Genomic DNA, 21,908 nt, shown 5'->3' with positions numbered 1-21,908 from the left:
TCTCGTTGTCATTTGTCCATCAAAAATAAAACATGTCGCGATTGTGCCTTCATCACTGAGGGAAGCAAAATAGCTGAAAAAGGTTTAGTGAGGTGAATAAGTCGAATCATCCTTTCAGTTCAGATACCCACTATCCCCCTATGTGGGACAAGTTAAGTGATGAGATACTCAAGGAGTAAGGAGAGGGGGTGTGTGCGTCATGCTGAGGTGGGTATGTACCGTATGTTGGGGGGTGAGGATGGTGGGAGGGTGGATGTAAGGTGACACCCTGACAAGTGGTGTTTACGGGAGTAGAGAATACCAAAGGACAACTGTGGGCCGCCTTAAATATGAGATAGAGGGAGAGAGACGAGGAGGAGGGTGACCGAGACAGAGATGTGTGTGAGCGAAAGCGAGAGGAAGACGGAAGTCGAGATCCGGGCTGGAAGACGTGACAGCGACATGAGGATCCCTCTCAGACTAACAGCGGCTCTTAACCCAGAGGTCAGAAAAGAGAGAGGTGTGGAGAGACAGAGGAAGAATATAGAGTGACAGAGGGATCCTGGGGCAAACTTGGGAGCCATATCTAAAGCCGCACATCCAAGTCCATCTCTTGTCTTGCCTCTTATTGGCTGAATGTGTGCGGGGCGGGCGTGCCTGCAAAGAAAATGTGAATGGGCATGTGTGAGGGTCAGAGGTGAGCTGTGTTGGAGTACAGTGGCAGATTTATTGGCTCCACCAACCTGAAGCCCAGAGGTCACATGCTGACTTTGTTACACGCCTCAGCCGACACATACACGCTCGCACACAGAGTGGTGGCACACACTAAAAACCAGCCTGCTGATGCCAGGTCATATGTGTTGATGTCCAAGTAATAGATAAAGCAGGGAATGAGGCTCGGCTGACGTGTGTGTGAGTGTGTAAGATACCCATCTGGCCTCAGGGGCAAACCATAAAAAGTGTGATTAAGATGGAGGACACATTGATCAGTAAAGAAACGAGCTCTGGGCCGCAGATGAAAGAACAAAAATCGGATCGTGTTGCTCCGTATCATTAATATCTATCAGGAGCATTAAGAAGCTTTAAACAGCTGGACGTGGATGGATGAGAGGCCGAGAGAGAAAAAAGAGGGAGAAGTTTCTCAGGGTCGTAGTGTTGCCCCTCTCTTCCTCACTTGATTCATTCATTATTTCCCTCCCTTCTGCTGTCACTGTGCAGAGAGTGCTTTTATCTCCTGTGGGGTGGTTGGGTTGTGAAATCCAAACCTGCAGGAAAGAGTGTTTACATCAGTTCAGTGTTTAACTATTTATTCTGATGTAAACCTGTAGCACATGTTTCTGCCACTTAATCCCCCTCTTTCTCTTTTGATATGTTTCATCTCAGAGGTTTATCTTACCTGATGGCCTCTAAATATGTGTATGTTTGGACGTTAAAGATTAGTTTGAATAAATGGTTTAACATTTTGGTAAATACACTGATTGGTTTTCTTGCAGAGAGTTAGACGAGAAGATTTATACGACTCTTATGTCTGTCTGCTAAGCATGACCCAGGAGATGGTTAGCTTAGTTTACCATGAAGACTGTGAGCAAAGCTAGGATCTTGAACTTTTATGACCTTTTTAGCGTCTTGTTTTAACATAATTAAAAGACTGAATAGGTCGATTGTCAGCGTCTCCAGAAACAACATCATAATCAAACAGCCACGCACATTCATCTTGCAGTCACAGTTTGGTTAGGTTAAGGAAAACATTGTGGTTTGGATTAAATCACTACATTACTTCTGTAAATTCCGATACAAATGTACTTACATTATATAAGTAACTTGTAGCATTATGTACGTTACTTAAACTAAAAAAACCTCCCTGTTGACTCCCCGCTTATTTGACCCACCCGTCAGTCCCTGACCTCCGATTTTATATTACTTCTCCTCACTTCCTCCTTTGAAGCTGTGATAATTACTACAGCCACTAGAGGTCACGGCCTAGCAACAAACGTAAACATGGGTTGTATTAAGCTTCTTTTTTTTGATTTTCAACCTAGGCTGTTGGGGTTTTTTCTGGGTTTTTTCTTTTTCTTTTCTTTGATGACAGGCCATCTTTTGTTAATAGCAGCTTGAAAAATTATAGCTAAAAAGCATGAAAATAGTTACGTTATGGCATCCCAGATATCGCATATAAAATGATCTAGCAACATCTAGCAACTCTTTGAACCATTAATAGGCTACGTTAAATTTTCTTTGTTTTAAACCTCATAAACCCAAAGTATCTGTTTCCCCTTGTTTTCCAGTCTTTATGCAAAGCTAAGCTAACTTTCTTCACAGACATAAGCGGGGAATTGATTTTCTCATTTAAAGTGTATAAGCTTATTTCCAGAAATGTCGAACTGCTTTATTTCAACACAAAAGGCTGCCGAGTTTTAATAGTAGACTTTATGTCTTTAAATTACCAGGTGCACATATGAGTTTCAGTGTCTGGTATTCATCTGCACCCCTCTGTAATAAACAGGTGCTTCAGGTTTGACCTGCTCCTCGTCCTCTGCTGTAATCTCTGACATCCAGAACAGATAATTAGGTCCTGTTAGTGCTCTCTGCCAGAAGCTGAGTCTTGTATTTAATAAAACAAGCAGAGTGAATTGGGATTTTGGTCCCTTGTTGCAACTTAATTCTCTGCAACAATGGATCTGTTAAAAATGGGCTTTTACAAATGTCTTTAACAGAGGGTTGATTAAGAGAGGAGAAGTGTGCTGTGAGAGCCATTTGACCGTATTTGGTTCAGTTTACGGCTGTATTGGCTTGGCTACAGTCAGGTGCATGCAGACAAAGCCCCCATTGTTGGAAAACCCCAGATAGTTAGTTTTACCATAAACCTCCTCTGACCGATTTATGAGACAGCCCCCACCCCGTGAATAAAAATATGAAATATTTTGAAAAGCGCTACCACTTGGAGCGGACAGCGAGGTCCCTAAATCATCTTCCGAGCGACCGCAAAATTTATTTCTTGTACTGATGTATCATTTTACCCACAACTCCCGCTGATCTGGGACTCCAGCTCAGTCCAAGAACCTGTCTGCTGGTCAGAGGGGCGTCGTGACCACAAGCAGTTTTCTTCCACTTGGTCTGGCAGTCGAGCGCTGAAACCTGAAGCCGTCCTGAAGCCATTCTAGTACGGCACATCAGGGTGGCTCCAAGCCTTGATTAGCTTTTGGGTTGGGCTGGGGATGGGTCAGCGCCTCATTCCTTAGCTTTGGTTCAGCGAGGGGGGTTGTTAAATTACGTTCCTTCTTATATCTTAACTGAATGAACACACCGAAGCTTTATTTCACTCCTTTTCCAGTGTTTTGGCTCATTTGTTGTTAAAATGAGGGAGTTTGGATTTTGGGCCAGCGGCAGTTGAGGTGGTTTGGCAGCAACTTGGTGCAGCAGGAGAGCTGGAGGCTGGTCAGTGTTCATGTTGGGAATAGAGAATTAATCCCATTACATCAAATAGTAAACACGGAGCAAAGGAGGTGACATGACTGACTTTGGATGAGGCGTTAGATGAGCGTGTGCTGAGTGAAATGAGCTAAACGTTGGCTTGTGCACCGCTCTTTCTCTCTCTCTGCAGCTGTGGTCCCCTATCTTTCGCCTACGTGCTCCACCTTGACCCTGATGCAAGGTCACTACGTTATGAAGGCTGATGCAGGGTTGTGATTGGTCGACGGCAGTGAATGGCACATACCTCTGTCATGCGCTCCCAGCTGTGTTTAACTTTCATTACTGCACATGAAGCCTATCAGACATATCAGCTGTGTCAGCCATCTATCACAGTCACAGCTGCTGTCAGACACACCAACTAACACAGTTTGAGACACACACATACACACATACGCACACTCAAATACTGTCAGACACAAATCCTACCAGCGGAGGTCTCTCGGGCAGGACCCATCTGCCCAGAGAAATGCAAAACTCCAGATACCTTGACGGATATTTATTGAAGTTGACGTTCTAGATTGCGTGTACATGAATGGTTGAATGTAAACTCACCACAGGCTGTAACATCACACTGATCCCAGTCTATCACCGACTGTGTTAGAGGCTCGACAGCCATCCCAGCCATGTTCTGACCCCAGGAACCTGAGCAGCTGATTGGACCAAATATGGAAGCCACCAATGGGATAAAGTGACTCATGACCTCCTACCATAAAGTTCACACTGGGGCAAGTCTGCACCTGCCACAGGAGCAGCTTCACAACACAACACACACATGGACACGCTACACTGTCCCTCGATCACGCAGCATTGAAAGGGGACATGGGTTATGTTACATCAGTAACATCACAGCGCAGAGAGAGCGAGAGACATTAAAAACCCTGCAGTGATGGCATCACATCTCAGGGCGCTATGAAATTATATCCACCTTAAACACACCTGCATGTGTAAGACTTTGAAATAAACAGATGATCATCTTTAAAAGAAGCAGTTGATAACCCGCGTTTATGAGCGTATGAGTGATTACAGAGGCAGCAGCGCTGACGTAGGTGACACACGGAGTTCATGTCCTAGCAAGCTGCACTCGGATGACATGATGCTATTATCTTGTGACTGTGATGGAGTCATGTTGAATTTCAGCCAGACTTTTACATTTTCACCCGTTAATCAGCGCAACTGAAGCTGAACCTTTCAACCAGAATATCAGATCTTTGATGATATTTTCTGATCGAAGTCAAAAGGTTTCCATAGATTCAGATGTTTATATTCCCAAAAGTAATTATGGTATGGAAAAAATATATTTTATATCTATATATATAGGAATCATCTTTTTGAGAAGATAATACATGTCATTACAAACAGGGGAAATGTCTGCAGAGGTCCATTATGGGCCCTGTTCCATTTGTGTTTTATGGCTCTGCTCTCCTGCATCACGCCACACCAAGTCCCGACTGTGGGATCATCCTCTGACAGACCTGCACCATGTTGCCCAATACTCATAAACCACTGGGCGCGAGGCTGGCAGCTTTGAGGCTCCACGCTCTCACCTTGGCTTCTACAGAGGCTGTAATTAGCCTGTCTGGTTCAGGTGTGAGAGACGAGGAGAAAGAAACCAGAACCGGGAGCCGGCTTAGAGCAAGGGGCGAAGGGCACGAGGGGCGAGACACCTGTGAAAGAGGAGAGAAGTAGAAGCAACAGTGGAGATATGAATTTGATGTCAAGTGGTAGAAATTACGCAAAGAAGCAGGGCTGGAATTTGGTTTCAGGAAGCCGAAGAGAAGCGGGAGGTGGAATTCATTCAGGGTTAAAGAACGAGGCTCGCTGGACTAAAGCTCCCTTTTGAACATTCACACCACGTTTCCTCGACCATGGCCCACACACTGTCTTCTGTTAGAGCCACACACACTCACGCAAATACTGCAGTTTCCATTTAAAGTCATGGTGATTAGTCCACTTTTCTCTTTATTCATTTACACTCAAAGGCCCACCCCCCGCTCTCTCCACGCCCGGCTCTCCGGTTTTGCTCTAACGTGTTCCAGAACGTCAAACTGGAACCACATTTCATGAATGAACGAGGGATCCGAAGATAAAAGAACATTTCAGCCTGTTGCAGACTGGCACCGGACGAAACCGATACTTCAAAATATCCTCGTCAAATTACCACTACCATCGATGCAGCTGAGGTTAATCCCATTAAAGAGGCTACTTTTATCTTATGTCTGGCACTTTGCTTGTTCAGGCCCACGCTCCTTCAGGTGACCAGTGAATTTTCTTAATCCCGGCTCTACCTGTTTACCAGTATGTGTTAATCCTCGTGTTTAAACCCCCCCGAGGACTGGATTTCACACCTCTGGACTTCTTGGAAGTCGTTGCAGCACCGGTGGCCCCAATCTGATCCGATCTACAAACATAACCCTCGTTCTCACCTCGACATCCCACCAATGGCTGCTGTCCCCTGCCTTCAGCCGTGCTAGCCATTCGTTATGGGACTCACTGGTTCCAACATCTGAGGGTGGCGATTGGTCACAGGAGGTTTGTCAATAACCAGTGCGACTTGGATCACGCAGGACTGCTTCTAAGAGAGGAAAGTGAAAAATGAGCAGGTATTAGCGAATCCTCCTGAGCACCCAAATTCCAGCATTTGTGGTTCCACTCCCTGCTAATGGAAGTACCACCCAGGAGCCGAAAAACTGAGCCTCTCCCACACACGCCACCGTGCCCAGCGTCAACAAACACACATCCGAGCGTGAATGTGCTCATGTGATTCACTTGCAGTCGAGGAGGGTTTGTTTATCTGGGGTCGACTCATTTAAGGCATCGTCACGCAAGGGCCGTCATGATGAACTCTGAACACACTCACAGGCTCAACACTTTCCACGGGTTCCCTGCAGTGTTTCCCAAAACAAAGACTTGTATGAAAGTAATTTTAATTATATATTGCTGTACAATTGACATCGCAGAGGCAGTTTGGTGAGTTTAAAGGGACAGTTCACCCAAATCTCACCTGTGCTGCTAATTATCCATCCAGTTTGTCTTGGCGTGAGTTGCAGTTTTGGAGATAACTGCCTTTTTTTTAATATAATCAAACTAGGTGGCATTCGGCTCGAAGTGGCAAAATAAATAGATTTTAAAAACTCAACAGCGATGTCTCTTTCCAGAAACCATGACCACGATAATCCGTGCTGTTGTGAGCAGTTTCATATAGGAACTTTTTTCTTTCCATATCGCGTGCAAGCTAACCAAGCTAACTAATGTTTCAGCTTCATTGATGCTCACATCCCGCGCTGTCAGGAGCACGAGCCTTATCCATGATAAGATGCACATTAGATGATAAGTGATAAGGTTGCCAACAAAGCTTTGGTGCCATCTAGTCCATTAAATTGGACCGAAGAGTGACGTCTCTTCAGTCGATACCGCCAAAACTCTGCAGGTGAGAGGAAAGACATGTATTTTTGACTTTGGAGTGAACTCTGAAAATATTATACTTCATTATACTGTAGCATTTATATTTTCCCCAAAATATGGCCACATGTGAATGTTATCCAGCAAAAGGAGCATGGATTTATTGAGTGTGTCTAATGTTTATAGGTAGATATCAACCAAAGGAATGTGTCTTGACTTTGGTTGGCCCAACACCCTTTTTTAATCCTCTCACTGCCGTTTCATGCCTCACTATGAGCCTGGACACACAGCTGGTAGCACCTACAGACAAAGCCTTTGTCTCCTGGCTGCTGAACTCTGGGTGCTCTGCTTCACTTTGTTGTGATCTGCTCTTATTTGCTGAGCTTTATCTGATGCCGGCCGTGTTTTGCCAGGGCCCTCTCATTGTTTTGACTGTGTCTGTCTCTCTGTGTGGGGGGCGAGCCCGTCTCTGCCTTCACCTCTCATTAGCTGTGACACACAGTGACTACCCAGGCAGCCTTTCAGCACCAGCCTGCCACTCAACACAAACCACCTGCTGGACATCACAACAGAGGGTTTCATGCAGAACGCCAGGGTCTCCTTCTTCCAAACCTGTGCATACTCACTCGCAAATATAAACACATAATCAAAGTTTTCCACGCATACAAGCTCTGTCACAGAGCAAACACAAATGACCTGTCAGAGATTATAGAAACCTAAATAAATGCAGGCAGGATGAGCTCTTCATGGACGCCGCTCATTAGGAACGAATGAATAATGCAGCAGATGTAAACAGCGAAACAACCCTCCAGCTGTGAGAGTACGCGTGCATTCTTACTCACACAGGTTTACAGCAGCGTCACTCAGCCCTGACAGAGCGTGTCAGGAAAGCTATACGTTGATCACACTCGCATGGGCGTGAAATAGGCATCCGTCCCCTCACACAAACACACTCTCAGATAGCCTCGCACACAGGCACCCTCTCTCTCAGCTCAGGGAAATCCACCCCGCAGTCACGCAACACTCGATGCCGAAATGAAAACAGGAAGGTCGATTCGGTACCGACGTGTTCTCGGCTTCTTATTTCTCAATCACCGATGACCTTTGCATGAGCGATGTTTACTGTATAGCATCTCTCTCTAACCACATTTCATCAGCCAGAGGGGTGAAGCACAGTCCACACACAGGAAGCGAGTTTGTAACATATTCTATATTCGCGGATACATAATAGTTATATAATCCACAAGATTAAGAGTTCAGGTTGTGGTGTATTTGAGGTCTAGACACATGTAGAAGACAATATATAAACAATAATAACAGATCTGATTGACAGTTCCTCAGGTGGCTTGTTAACTTTGAGATATTAAACCATTTTGCTGGACTTGCTTTTTTCGCATAAGCCTTATATATATATTATAGTAGTTTTATAGCTTCTTGTTCATAAGAGGTGCAAGAGGCTTGAAAAAAACACATTGTTTGATGTTATGGGATCATTTAAACACCTTGCGTACATGTGCTGCAGATCTTAATGAAATCTAAATCTCACACAAGAACATTTGATTGAATGAGGTTGGATTACTGACTACATGAACCCTGTCTGAGCCACTGAACCCGAGCCGACCCGGGGCAGGAGAGACGCCCGGCAGCTGGAGAATGAATCACCACCATGTGAATCACATCCGTTGTCTTTTTCTCTTTCTGTCGCTGTTTACATCTCAGCATGTGTCCCCCATCTTATTGGAACGAAAGTTGGACAAACACAAGGAAACACTGAACGATCTGGAGACGGTTGGAAAGAAGTGGTTGCGTTTCAGACGAGGAGGCGTCACAGCTGTCCCAATTTGTGCAAAGACGGGACAAACAGGGGAAGGGGAATCCTTCCAGTCTCATCTCAGATCAGTAAACAATTTCAATCGACTTAGATGTATCATGATGAGAGAATATATTTAGTTTTTGACAGATAGTAAAACTCACTTAGAAACTTCAAGCGAATGCTGTTCATAATTAATCATTCTTGAGACAAACTTTTGGATTCTGTCTGTCAGCATCTCTGCATTTACAAATAATTAATAATAACAATCTCAGACATTTTGAGTTTTTTTCCCTCTCCCTCGGCTGCGTTTTTTATTTTATTTTTTTAAAACCTTGGCTACAATGGCCCTAATTGGATGTAGTCAAACTCTGGATGCTTCTCCACGTTTTCTGATTGTAATTAAAGGAGATTACAGGAAACTGCTACTGGGATTTTAAAAAAAAAAATCTAATCCTGAAGTGGGAAATAGAAGTGAGAGAGGAGAAGCCGTTGCCTCCAGCTAACATGGAAGTAAGAAGTTGACCTTCACTACTTGCACCCTTCCCCTCCTCACCCCTACCCCACTTTTCTCTTCCTTTTCAGTCAAATTAAATTTTCCCCTGTTGCAGGAGGAGTATATGCAACAGAGGAGGAGTGGACGGCGAGGAGGTAGATGGATAGATGTTAGTCCTGTGGTTGTGCGTACTGAGTATCACATTCTGCTATTTTCATTTGGCTCTTTATTGCTCCCAGTTGTTGGGTTAAACAAAATGGGGCCTAAAAGAAGAGAGAAAGAGGGGGTCGCTCCACCAATCCTGTGCTTTGTTCCCCGGAGGCACTTTGTTTGCGAGAAATGTCACAGTAGCTAAATCAAGCCGAGCCACGGCTATGAGAAACAGACAAAGCAGATGGAGGATGGAAGGGTGTGTGTGTTTCATGTTGAGTGGAAACCAAAGGTGGTGTAGATGCAGCGAGCGTGTTGAGATTGGAAACATTTTCTGGAGAACTGTTCCTCCAAATGTTTGGAGAGAAGAAGAAAGGGTACAAAGAGAATGTGAAAGAGGGAGGTTGTGTTGCGGTTTTTCAGCGCAACGACTTTCTTGCAACTGGTAAAAGTGTTGATGGAGTAATTGCTTGTAACTCCACTCAGGACGATTGCGCCTGTCAGCAATAACACTGAATATGACTTATGCTGGTGACAATAGACGGCAAACTGGGTATTATTTTAGTCAACGAGAGACGGTAAAATTAGTTGAATTTTGTGTTTGTGTGTTTGTGTTTGTCTGTGCGTGTAAAAGATCTTGAAAGTTGAAAAAGTCCGCACCACCAGAAGCTCCTCTCTCCCACAGAAAACACTGCTCCTGAAACGCCTCGTCAGCAGTCCAGCCTTTAATTTAATGACTTTGTGACATCAAGCTACGTCACCATGTACCACATTTGCTTTAGTTTTGCACGTAAGAATTGATTCAGCACAGCTGCTCAGTTGTTGATAGCAGTGGGGGCTCAGGCATGTGTGAGCTGACCAATCAGAGCAGACTGGGTATTCAGGAGGGGGGACCTTAAAGAGACAGGAGCTAAAACAGAGGGGGAATACAGAGCTGTAGCACCGGACGATATGTGAAAACAGATGGGTTTTTTGAGCATTTAAGTTTTTCAACCTGTTCTACTGGTAACCCAAAATAAAATGATGAACCTGAAAATGAACAGAATATGTCTCCTTTAATATATTTTATCCCATTCTTCGTAAACAGGTCACCATAACATCAGCTACAAATCGTCATGCATGTTTTGTTTCTCCATGCTGGCACGCCATCGGACTCTTATCTTTATGGGAATCTGTGTTTGTACGTGTCTTTCTGAATGTGAGTTTATACTGTAGACATGATTGTGATGTCTGAGGTTTTCCCACACACACACATAAACACACTTACAATCCTGGGGGGGGACTGCTGGCTGGCTCCCAGTCAAACTCTGGACGTATAGAGAAGAAGTTTAGGGTTAGGTCGAGCTACAGCGCTTCAGGGCGAACATGTCACGCAGCTATCCAAGTTCAAATGCAGTTCATTGTGTGTGTATGTGTGTATTATCATGCTGCGTTCAGGGAAGTCTTTACAGGCATATTCATATTCATGACAGCTGATGGTGAGTGCATGTGTCGAGCACTGTTTGTTCCCCTCAGAGAGATCCATGCACAGGATGTAGTTTTCCTTCCTGACTGCCTGACATTTCTGGAGGTCCATTTTTCTTTTGGGGTTTTTCAACACCTGTAACAGTGAGGGACGCCCTCCGCCTTCAGCACTTGTCCTCCCGTCTTCACACTGTACTGTACCCCCCCCCCTTCCATCTGCTCCTTCAGCATCATCCCATCTGCTTTACATTGTAACCGATGACTTCAACAAATGGAGCCTTGTTTTGTCTTTGAGTAACTTTCTTTTGATGTCCCTAACCTTTGACCTCTAGAGAGAAAGAAGGGAAAGGAAAGATGAGTCAAACTATGTTGCAGCCCAGTGGGTACGCACAAAGTAAAACACGATCTCCCAGACGATGTTGTTTTCTCTGTAACATACACACTGTTTCTATTTCGGTGAGCTTGTGTGACATTTTCTGACCCTGATGTGCCAAAGCGACACAGGAAGTAAAAACTGACACCTAAGTCACAGTGTGTGTGTGTTTGTCTGCATCTCGTGTGTTCACTGCTCGCTCCTGAAGTAGGAATCTTAACTATTTCCACAGTTACATGTACACATACACACACACACACACGCTCTGCTCTCCACTGCTGCTGTTTTTCCCATTAATTCCTTCAGTCAATACACCCCTACATCAGCTTGTCATCGCCCACCTCCACTCCCGCTCAGCTCTGCCACTCAAGACCAATCACACGCCCACGTTTCAGTCACTCTGACGCCCGCTCCTCCAGCGTTTGGCGACCGGCCTGTCAACATGCCAACGGCTGCCTTTTAAGTCTCAAATAAAGGTATAGCTGGGTTGGCCCCTGGTGACCCATATCTTATGATGCATATCCCTGCTTGAGGAGGCAGTTAAAATGGCCAACGGCCGTGTTGTACAAGGATTTTTACAGGATTGTGAAGCCATCCATGCATCCATCCTGACTCTGTTCATCTATCAACCTCCTGTCATTATGAACATGAGTATATCTTCCTCTCTGTCTCTACCTCCATCTCGCCACTCCCTTACACATTCCTCTCTCCCCTCTTCCAGCTTGTCCTCCCCATCTCCTCCCCTCCAGCCCAGGGGAAACGCTCCGGCCCTCTCTGCAGAGGCCTCAGCTCCCAGCAGAAGAGCTCCATGCAGGGTTGCCAAGTCTGCTTATCATAAGCGACCTTGAGCTTGTTTTTTTCAAGTCGCTTACAAATATTGGTAGTCGTGGGCTGCATTTTGTCTGGGCTCATTTGTGTAGTTGAGCTTGTTCCCGTACAAAAATAAAATCTGCATCAACGCGTTAAGCAACTTCTTCTGTCACGTGTTCTCAATACAAGCAGGAGTTGGAGAGTTGGACCGTTTATTATATGCAATGTTTTATTCATTTTTTTTGTTGGCCAGTTGGTGTTGTTCATGTTTCCAATAGGTAAAAAGAAAAATGTCAAATTACAAGGTCCAGATCTGGCAACCCTGGCTCCCGGGCTGTTTATGGCAGCGGGGGCTGAAGCAGGGGAAGCAGAGCCTACTATGGAATATGGAGACTATTAATATAAATGCTGTGGCTGGCAGAGTGTGTGCATTAGCAGGCATCTGCGTCTGAGGTTTTGAAGGTGTAGAGGTGTTAAATGATTAAAATTGTTCAGACATAAATTTTAAATGAGAGTCAGTAGGTGCACAGCTGTACTCATTCTCCTCTGCTACATTTTAAATGGCTTCTTCTGGTTGCAGACGGGGTCTGGCAGCGACTACAAATGGCAAAGTGAATCAGATAAAGAACGAGAAACATTAGACCTTAAAACCAAGTTCAGTGGTTCACTGTAGCCAGTATTCAGCTGGAGCACAGGACACAGTTCACTCTTTAAAGCTATTTCTTATATTCAAAGTAATTAATTGCTGTTGCATAAAGGAGGGAAAGAAGGATGAATGTGGGAGAGGTAGACATGAGGAGGAGGTGCAGGAGCACCGTTGAGCTCTCTTTGAAAGGGTTGGCAGAGTCAGGAAGTGATTAGGCCACTACAATAAGCCCAATAATGACAATAGGGAAAACATGTCTGCAGCCACAACCACTTAGCATCAGGAACAGAGCACAGTATGGTTCCTATTTCATTACAAGAACAGGATTGAGTGCTGGAGGATGGGCACAGGGAAAGAAAGAAAGTAAGGTGTTACGTTACCTGCAGGAGGGAAAGGTTGAGTTACTGTTACTAATATTAATATTAATTGATGTAGCTAGCAATAATTAGCTTATTGTTGTTTGAAAACTGACTTGTTATGAAACAAAAGTCAACATCTTGACCATCTTGACATCTTAACTTAATAGCATACAAACAGACAGTTTAGTCGATTCCTGACATATTTGATTTAAGACTAAAAAAGACATGATCCTACTCCACTTTTTAACTGCACATTATCACTCCAGCACCATGCACGCTGCTTACGGTAGCTAAGCTAAAAGGGGGAGGTGGATGATCTCCTGACCCCGAGCAGGAACCTGTGATTTTTTTTTTTTTGCTTAGTCAGTTGCACCCTCTCTTAAAACAACACCTCTGTTGAATTACCAGGCAGACGGACTGACGCAAATCAGCAGCGGTGTAGAAATGATTCATGGTCTTGTAGCAGCATGAGGTCTGAGGCTCTAGGTTGGCCCTCTCGCTGGCTACATCATCTCGCTGGTTTCTCCGCAGCACTCCTGCTATTTCTCACAACTTTACCAGACTTCTCCATCAACAGCAGAAAACGTTTTACTGAAAAGGTGGCGGTACCAGCTGCATCAGTATAGGGTCAGAGGAAGGTGGCTGGATGAAGCACAGACAGTGAGGAATGGGTCTGATGTTCCTGAGAATCAATCTTAAAAAATGCCTGAAGGTCCAGTTTGTTCGGTATGAAGTGAAATCATACAGTACTTTAGACTCTGAGTGTGACAGGATCTTTGTTCTCACTTTGTTTTTGTTTCTAGCATCTGAATCACGTCAGGTCACTTTCATGCCAGTTAACACAAACTCAATGCCAGCCACAACACACATGACCAACAGCAGTTAAACAGCAAGTGATGCTCGGTTCTTCTTTACTCATCCCTGCAGTGCTGATTTGGGGGATTTACTGCTCTGTCTGTGTGTTTTCACAGGGCCTCCGGGGAAGCGCGGAAGGATGGGAAGAAGAGGGGAACCCGGTAAGTGACGCCCACCACCTGCTTTGTTTTGTTTACCTCTCCTTCCTCTCTCTTTTCCTGGAAGACACTCTCTCATTGGCTCCCACCCCGCCTCTCTTTTCCTGGGTGACTGAATGAGTATGAGGGGCCGGTACAAGCGGTGACCCATGAGTCAGGTTGGCGGACGAAGGGCCGCAGTTGGCCCTTCTCCCCGTCCCTGGCTGTTTGCGCCGACACAGCGCTAACCATGGCCATGTGGTTGCACTAACTTTGCCCAGATGTCAGTCGTTCTCGCTGAGCGGTAGCAGCTGCAGTACGGGCCCTAATGAGACTCTCCCTTGCCAACATCACTACGCCATTATTGTGTTTTTTGTTTTTTTCTCCCATGCAGACCGCAAAACACTCATCAAGGAACCAAAACAGTGCAGAGACATAACTCTTGTTAGACAAAAGGGTCGTCATGACAGATAGAGCGGATGTTATACATGTTTGAGTCATATTTTTCTTTAAATGGTATTTATTAAGTGTTGACTCCATCAAATTGTGGCACGACGCAGACGATTTTATCATAACCTGCGGGACTGTAGTTGTTCTGCAGGATATGTGTCAGATGGGAAAACTTCCACTCTGGTCGTGACTCATTGTTGCAGATGAGACCTGTTCCTGTGAGGATGATGACAAATCACCAGTAACCTTTATTGCTCTACTTTAGCGCACCGAGGTGCTATATTTTTAGTTTTCAGAGCAGTATCTGATATTAATCTGTCTTTTTACTTACATGTAAAGTTGCAATGTGTAAGGATTTTAGTTTAAAACGTTCAAAAACAGAAATTATCAACAAAATCTGAAAAAAGTACAGTTTTGATGTCATGTAATGGACATCTATGTATTGTGTTGCAGATATCTGCTGAGTTTAGCATGCTAACCAGCTAGCCCCCAGCCACTTTGTACTTTAAGCAGTGTAAGTCTGATAGCAAAGACCACCAACACCCCCCTGTGCTCTGAGCTGCCAGTAGAGGCAGAGTCAGGTAATACCAAGGACGTTACATCAAAACCTGGATACAGTGTTGGAGTCAGACACATGCTTACATATTGCTCCTTTAATTTGAAGTTTAGTAATGAGCTGAGAGTCTCTCGAAACCAACTTCCACGGCCTTGTTTGTTGCGCTCGGCTGAGGGCCCATTGATTCCTACTGAAGACGTAAATCTTTAAATACAGGTCACTAATATATAGTTCTATTTTCAAAAGGGCTCAATCATTTCTCGTTTCCTATAACAGGAGAGCACTGCACAGTAGTTTTTAGCAAAGGTTACTCAAACAGGCAGTTAAAATTGTATTTGCAGGATTTGATTACTGGTTGGGACTATTCAGGGCAGGATGACGGTGTGTGTGGGGTTGACTCACTAATGCGTTTTTAATAGTTTTTGGACAATGATGGGGGCTTTTCATGGGATTTGATGAAAAAATACCCAAATATCCAGCTACGTCTTGATCAACATAGATTGAGGAAACCCCTCAGGCGATCACCAGGACGAGTAAATGTCTGCGTGTTTCATCAGGGTAGGATTTATTTCCAGCCACTTGGTCTTTTAGAAGATTTTCATTACGGGGAAGTTTCGCTATTAGGTTTTCGCCCAAGATGGGACACAGTCTGTTTGTCACAAGATGTTCTGTTTCTGAAAAGGTCGACGTGGTTTTGTTTATGTTGCCTCTGTTCTTGTGTACTTTGGCCTCCTCGCACTGCAGCCTGGGTTATAGTGCGGGGGTAGGTGGCATGGGGAGGCTGTTGCGCCATCCTTTTTACAAGACCGAGTTTTTCTATCAGAGAAACACATGAGAGTGGAGAGAAGAAACAGAACCTGAATAACAGGAAAGAGGGCAGCCGGAGGAATTATGCAACTGACGCCTTGTCTGCTGCATCAACTCTCGCTTTTTTTTTCTGTTTGGTCTTTGACTTGTTTACCTTTCCTCTTCTGTTTACTTCTATCTTTCTCTGTCTCTTTCTCATTAGTCTGCACGCTCTCACACACCTGTCTCAAGTTCAATGGTTAAAGCTGCTCTTGCTGCATGCATCTGCAGCCCGTGTGCTGTTGTTTACCCAACTGTCTGGCCCAGGAGGTCCTTGTCCTGGCGTCTAGACACAGCTAAACATGATTGACTTGGTCTTCATGGCTCATAAACCCCAACACCTCTCAATTCTTCTTTCCCTTCTGCCCTCCCGCCCCCTACCACCTTTGTTTCTTCCTCCCTCTTCCCTCTCCTCTTGTCCCAAAAAATGCCCTGTCCCTTGAAACAAGAGTAAACTTCTTTCTGGTCGTGTTAGCAGGACTTTTTGTGTGCTCAAACAGTAACAAAACACCACAAATATCCGGCTTTTCCCCAGAGGGAGTCTGTTTTCAATCTTGAGTTAAATGTTTAGTGCTGCATCCATGCTGATGAGCTATCTTGAACCAGGCGTAGCTCCAAATCGTGCCATAGACTGTAATCTTGTTAACAATCACGCATCAGCATCATGATTGGTTTATAATTTAAATCAGATAAATTTAAACCAATCACTAATATGAAGGCTTTTAATGGAAAAATAATCTGTTCACTTTGTAGGGGTTTGGATGGTTTATTAGGGCCCTCAGCCTTTTTTTTTATTTATTTGTTTTTAACAAGAATATTCCATTAAGACCAAGACCACTGAGAATGAGAGCAGCTCTTTGATCATTACTGTTGTTTTTGGTTCGACTAAGTATGAAAAGCAGAGTGCACTTTTTGCTGCTGAGGCTCAACATCACAGCATTTCAATCAGATCTGAAAGACTGCCTCGGAGAAATCTCAGAGACAGTTTGCCAGCTCGCCCCGACCCTTTCCCTTGCCTGTTTGTCCTCCATCTCATACACCCGTATCATCTTAAGAAAAGTCTTGACATGACTTCATGTCTTAATGCAAAACATGAGCCATTATCCAGAAGTCTGTTTATCATAACGGGTTCACCACAAACTCCTTTGGCAGCGGCTCTAATGAGCTTGTTCTGTACCATATTTAGGTGGTTAATTAAGGTCATCATCCAGCTCACCGCATTGGATGTGCAATTTTTTTGTTGCGCGCTGCATTTCCGAGGAATTGATTGCTGTACAAACCAGAGGTTACTATAACTCACACATGTTCTGCTTCATGTCATTGACGATGTGATGTGATCAGAGTTATTTTCTAATGCCTGTTTTTTTCTCTCTCTCTCTCTTTTTTCTGTTGCAGGTCCTCCTGTAAGTACAATTTCATCTTGTCCAGGTAGTATTATGTTGTTTAAAGGGAAATTTCATACATTCTTCTGTGTTTACAGGTCTTGAGGAGTACTACTGCATATGCAGAAGAAGCTGCATGTAATCGAATAGATTTCCTCCACCTATGTCACTCTCTGGCTTGAGTTGCATTGTGGGTAATGTAGGAAGCATGTTTTGAAAAGCAGTCCACTTCCAACATCGCACTCCTATCACACTGTTGGACTCATTGTGGAAAGCTTAAAAACAAAAGATCAAAATCGATACAGAAGAACCAGAGATATCACCTCTTTTAATTCACACAGCTCATACAACCTACATTACCCACAATGCAATTTAGGCAGTGAGTGACATCGCTGGAGGTCATTTATCAGATTACATGTAGCTTCCACTGGAGCCACAAAAGGCTTTGTATTACTTTTGTCCACATATGCAGTAGTACTCCCCGAGACCTGTAAACACAATTTAATGTATAAAGTTGGCGGAGTTACCCTTTAACACTGAGCTCTTACAGTAGTTACACACTCACACACACAAATACATATATTATCCTTCACTATACAAACTATGGTATTCTCCCACAGCTGTAAAACATGAACACAGACACACAAGCTGTCACAGAGTCTCTCACACATGTGCATCCACAGAGCACAGCAATAAATGGACCACCTAGGGAAGTGTGTGTGTGCGGTGTGTGTGTGTGTGTGTGTGTGTGTGTGTGTGTGTGTGTGTGTGTGTGCGTTCGTGGGTGCGTGTGTGCGTGTATTTCGTGGTGATGGTTGGTGAAGGGTGACATATTAGCAGCGAGTCATTCTTCTCTGTGGGGACTATAACTCCTGCTGACACCCGCACACACACAAACAGCTGATTAAACACACACACACACACACACTGGTGTACTAATGGAGACTGTTGCTACGGTGCGACCTGCCTGGAAAGAGTGAGCCATTTCCGATTTCATTTTCACTTTTTTGACTTCAAATCTTTGGTCACACGTGGCACAGATCAGATAAGCGAAGGTGCGGATGCTAGCAAACACACCATAACGCTTTTTCCAGAGATTTCCGACGAGAAGAGCGTGTCCGATCATTTTGAGAATGGTTTTCCTGTGCAGCTGGTTGACAATAACTGTGCATGAAACGATGTCTGATTTCTTTTCCCGACCTGAACACCCCAAAAAGTCCAGGCCATAAAGTCCCAGGGAAGGTGTGGTAATGTCCCCAGCTAACAGTCTGTCAGAACAGTTAGTCAGATGTAGTCCTTTAGCTCATTCACAAAGTCCTTGATCCTGTGTATCACTTAATGCTTGTCTCCTTTTAGAGTAAAGTGTGAAAGATCATGTGATGAGTTAATGATGTACATACAGCGTGTTGTGTGCAGCTGTTGGTTTCTGTTCTAACCTGTCTCAATGCTTCATGCTTTAATCTCTAACCTCACCAGGGCAAATCTGGACGGGATGGATACCCGGTAAATTTGATTTGTTATTTATCCTGTCACTCTTCAATTCACCCAATCATGTCTCTGTTTTCTCTTGATTTGTTCTGATTTTTCGGGCTTCATGAGCTTCTTCTTCTCTGCTCTCTGTGATGAAATTACATTGACTCTGATCATCGCCTGTCTCCTTGCCTCTTTGTGAAACCTTTGTGATGTGTCCTGCCCCGTGACTGACAAGTGACTCAAATACAAAGACGGTTGTACAACCCTGATTTCAAAAAAGTTAGGACCCTGTTATATAAGACAGAATGTGTTAATTTGCAACTCCTTTTTGACATTTGCTCAATTTAAAACAGTACAAAGACACAATATTTAATGTTTTACCTCATCAACTTCATTGACTTGTAAATATTCGCTTATTCTGAATTTGATGCCAGCAGCATGTTTCAAACTAGTCAGGACAGGAGCAATAAAAGAAAGTTGCGGAGAACATTCAACAGGTGAACAGGTTCAATGGAAACAGGTGATAGTATCATGATTGGGTTTGAAAGGGGCGTCCTCCAAAGGCTCAGTCGTTCACAAGCAAGGATAGGGCGGGGGGCAGCATATATAGATAATATAGATCTAGATATAGTATAGTGATGCAGATATAGTATATAGATATACTGTAGATATAGATATAGATGTCTGATAGTATATATCTAAACTTTGGAGGGCCAAAACTGAAACTTAATAGATGAAAACTTGATTTAAAAGAAGTCATAATTAAGATAAATGTTGACTTTTTATCTCATTATTATGATTTTCTTTTATTATTATTAATTGACTGGCTTGATTGTGAAAAAATATTCAATAATAACGAATCCTTCATATTCAAAGAGCATTTTAACTCATAAAAAATGAAACAGCATGAATGATATTAAAATAAAAAGAAAAAAATCACTCAAAACATCTGGCGGGCCAGTTTTGGCTCGAGGGCCCGACTTTGGGCAGCCCTGGTACGGAAGACTTACTATATGGGCTTGGGAACACTTCGTAAAACTGTTGTTGGTAAACACAGTTGGTTTGCAAATGAGTGCATTCTGTTTAAGACAGGGTCCCAACTTTTTTTTTTTAGGAGTGGGGTTGTTTTTAAGCACAAGCAGACATTGAGTGCCAGGGTGGCAAGATGACATGAAAGTCTTTTATTTCCAGAGGCAATTCGAAACAACTCAACTTACTAACTCAAGGCAGAAAGTAGTGACATAAAACATATTCAGTGCACGTGTGAAAATGAGTAAACATGAACAACAGTAACTATAAAGATATTATCAGCAAACATAAACCACAGGAGTGTAAATCATACCGATGAGAATCATCCACAGGGCACAAATCATTGCCTCCAGTTTCTAAAAGGGGTTTCCTGATGTTTGAATAATATAAACGTGTACATACAGAACTACTGAATGCAAAGCAGACCACAAGAGTCAGCTCTCGTGTTATCAGGAGATATAGCGGCCTCTTGTGGTCGGACAGACGCTGACTACTAGGATAAAAACAGCTTGTGGCTCTGCTGCTGATCTGTGGTCCAGGCATTGTCAAATACTCATCATCAAATAAAGATACACACCCCCGTCATCGAGGGGATGGGTTGGATTCATCAGAACTGGATAGTGTGCAGGGCATGTGTGAGTTTGTTACAAGTTTTCTATCTGGGTGTGTTGTTGTTTGGTTTTGTCATGTTGCTTGTCTCACTTTTTTCTTGGGAAGTTCATTACCCATGGTGCTCACTCCCAGTCAGATTCCCAGTCTGCCTGGCACTGCACGGCCCTCCTGACGGGAAATGCCTGCTGCTAATTACACACAGGTGGACCGAGCACACAGAGGAGTGTGCGCACGTTTGTGTTTGTTTGCCTGTGACTCTATTCATCTTTGTCACTGTCTTCAGTAGGAATCCCATCTCCATATTGGCACATTTTTAGCTTTAAAACATCTGCTTCTTTAAATGATGTATTGCAACCTAATCTGGGTAAATTCTCCCAGGCTAGTTAGCATAATGAAATCAATCTTTAAAGCCCTATAATAACATAGATGAAACAACTACAAGACAACTAGAGGAGCTCTGTTTGCTAAGTGTAAGTGGCACCTTCCTCTTATGATGCATCTGTGCAGGTATGATGACTAAGAAAGCTGCGTGTATGGAGTTACAGCGAAACAACAGTAGATTAATCATACTGGCAATTAACATGGACAGCATATTATTTCATACAGCAGCAACAGAGATGATCAAGTTTCAAAGATTGAAGCTTAAAAGGGCCATTCTTCCTGTTGGGTGGAAGTGTTTGTGTATCTGTGTCCATATGTGCAGATGTGTGTGAACTCCATCCAAGCAACCACCCAAAGTTTATGTAGATCTCTGTAACAAAGGCCAGAGCTGTGGAAGTGGTCAGAGGGGGTGTGTGTATGTGTGTGTGTGTGTGTGTGTGTGTGTGTGTGTGTGTGTGTGTGTGTGTGTTCACGGCAATAACATCTCTCACATGGGCGGCTCATATGGAGAGGGCATGCGCACATCAACACAAATGAGTCGAGTCAGTTTCCGGAGAGCACTGCGGTGCTAGCTCGTGTCGTGCCAGCAACTTGTGCCAACAAATTTTCCTTCTTTGTTTTTCCATTGTTAAAACAAACAGTTAGATCGCTTTTCAGCACTTTTTTCTTGCCCTCTTTCACCCCCCATTATGTCCAACTCAAGCCTTTAGCCGACAGCAGGAGACTTAAGTCTGTGACTACACATGAGCACATCATTTGAGAGAATGAACAGAACAAATGTAGTTGTGAGAAGTAACTTAATACATTTCCTCAAGTAAACTTTTGAGGGACTTGTTCCTTAGTTAATTTCGATTTTCTGTCACTTTATACTTATTATATATATTTTTGATAACGTTACTTTTCAGATATTAATACGAGAGTCAATGCATAAATGATTGTGTATTGCCAAAAGTTAACATAAGATTTTATTTATCTTCAGCTGAAACTTACAATATACCCAGCGTATATAAAGTCTTTAAAACATGAGCCCCTCTTTACTAGCTGCATCATTAAGGTGATGTACACATTAATGCATCGATTATCATAATCCAATAATAAAATACACATTATTCTGAAATATGACATTCTGCATCATGGGTACTTTTACTTTTTGGTATTTAAAGTGACAACAGACACATTATCCCTGGAGTGTTTCCAATTGGTATTGTTGCAAAGAAAACTAGATTGTTT

General features: G+C 43.6%; 1 protein-coding gene across 1 annotated transcript in view; it reads left to right on the top strand.

Annotated features, from left to right (window-relative positions):
* The window catches only part of col23a1a (collagen type XXIII alpha 1 chain a), a 126,775-nt gene that overhangs the window by 76,572 nt on the left and 28,295 nt on the right, over positions 1 to 21,908 (top strand). The window contains exons 3-5 of the mRNA XM_084352587.1: positions 13,929 to 13,973; positions 17,197 to 17,204; positions 18,660 to 18,686. Of these exons, the coding sequence (XP_084208713.1) occupies positions 13,929 to 13,973; positions 17,197 to 17,204; positions 18,660 to 18,686 (80 nt within the window). The remainder of the gene's footprint in view (positions 1 to 13,928; positions 13,974 to 17,196; positions 17,205 to 18,659; positions 18,687 to 21,908) is intronic.

This window comes from Pagrus pagrus (assembly GCF_965226575.1).
Source record: "Pagrus pagrus genome assembly, chromosome: 5".
Taxonomy (NCBI): domain Eukaryota; kingdom Metazoa; phylum Chordata; class Actinopteri; order Spariformes; family Sparidae; genus Pagrus; species Pagrus pagrus.
This window is presented reverse-complemented; position numbering and strand designations above follow the sequence as displayed.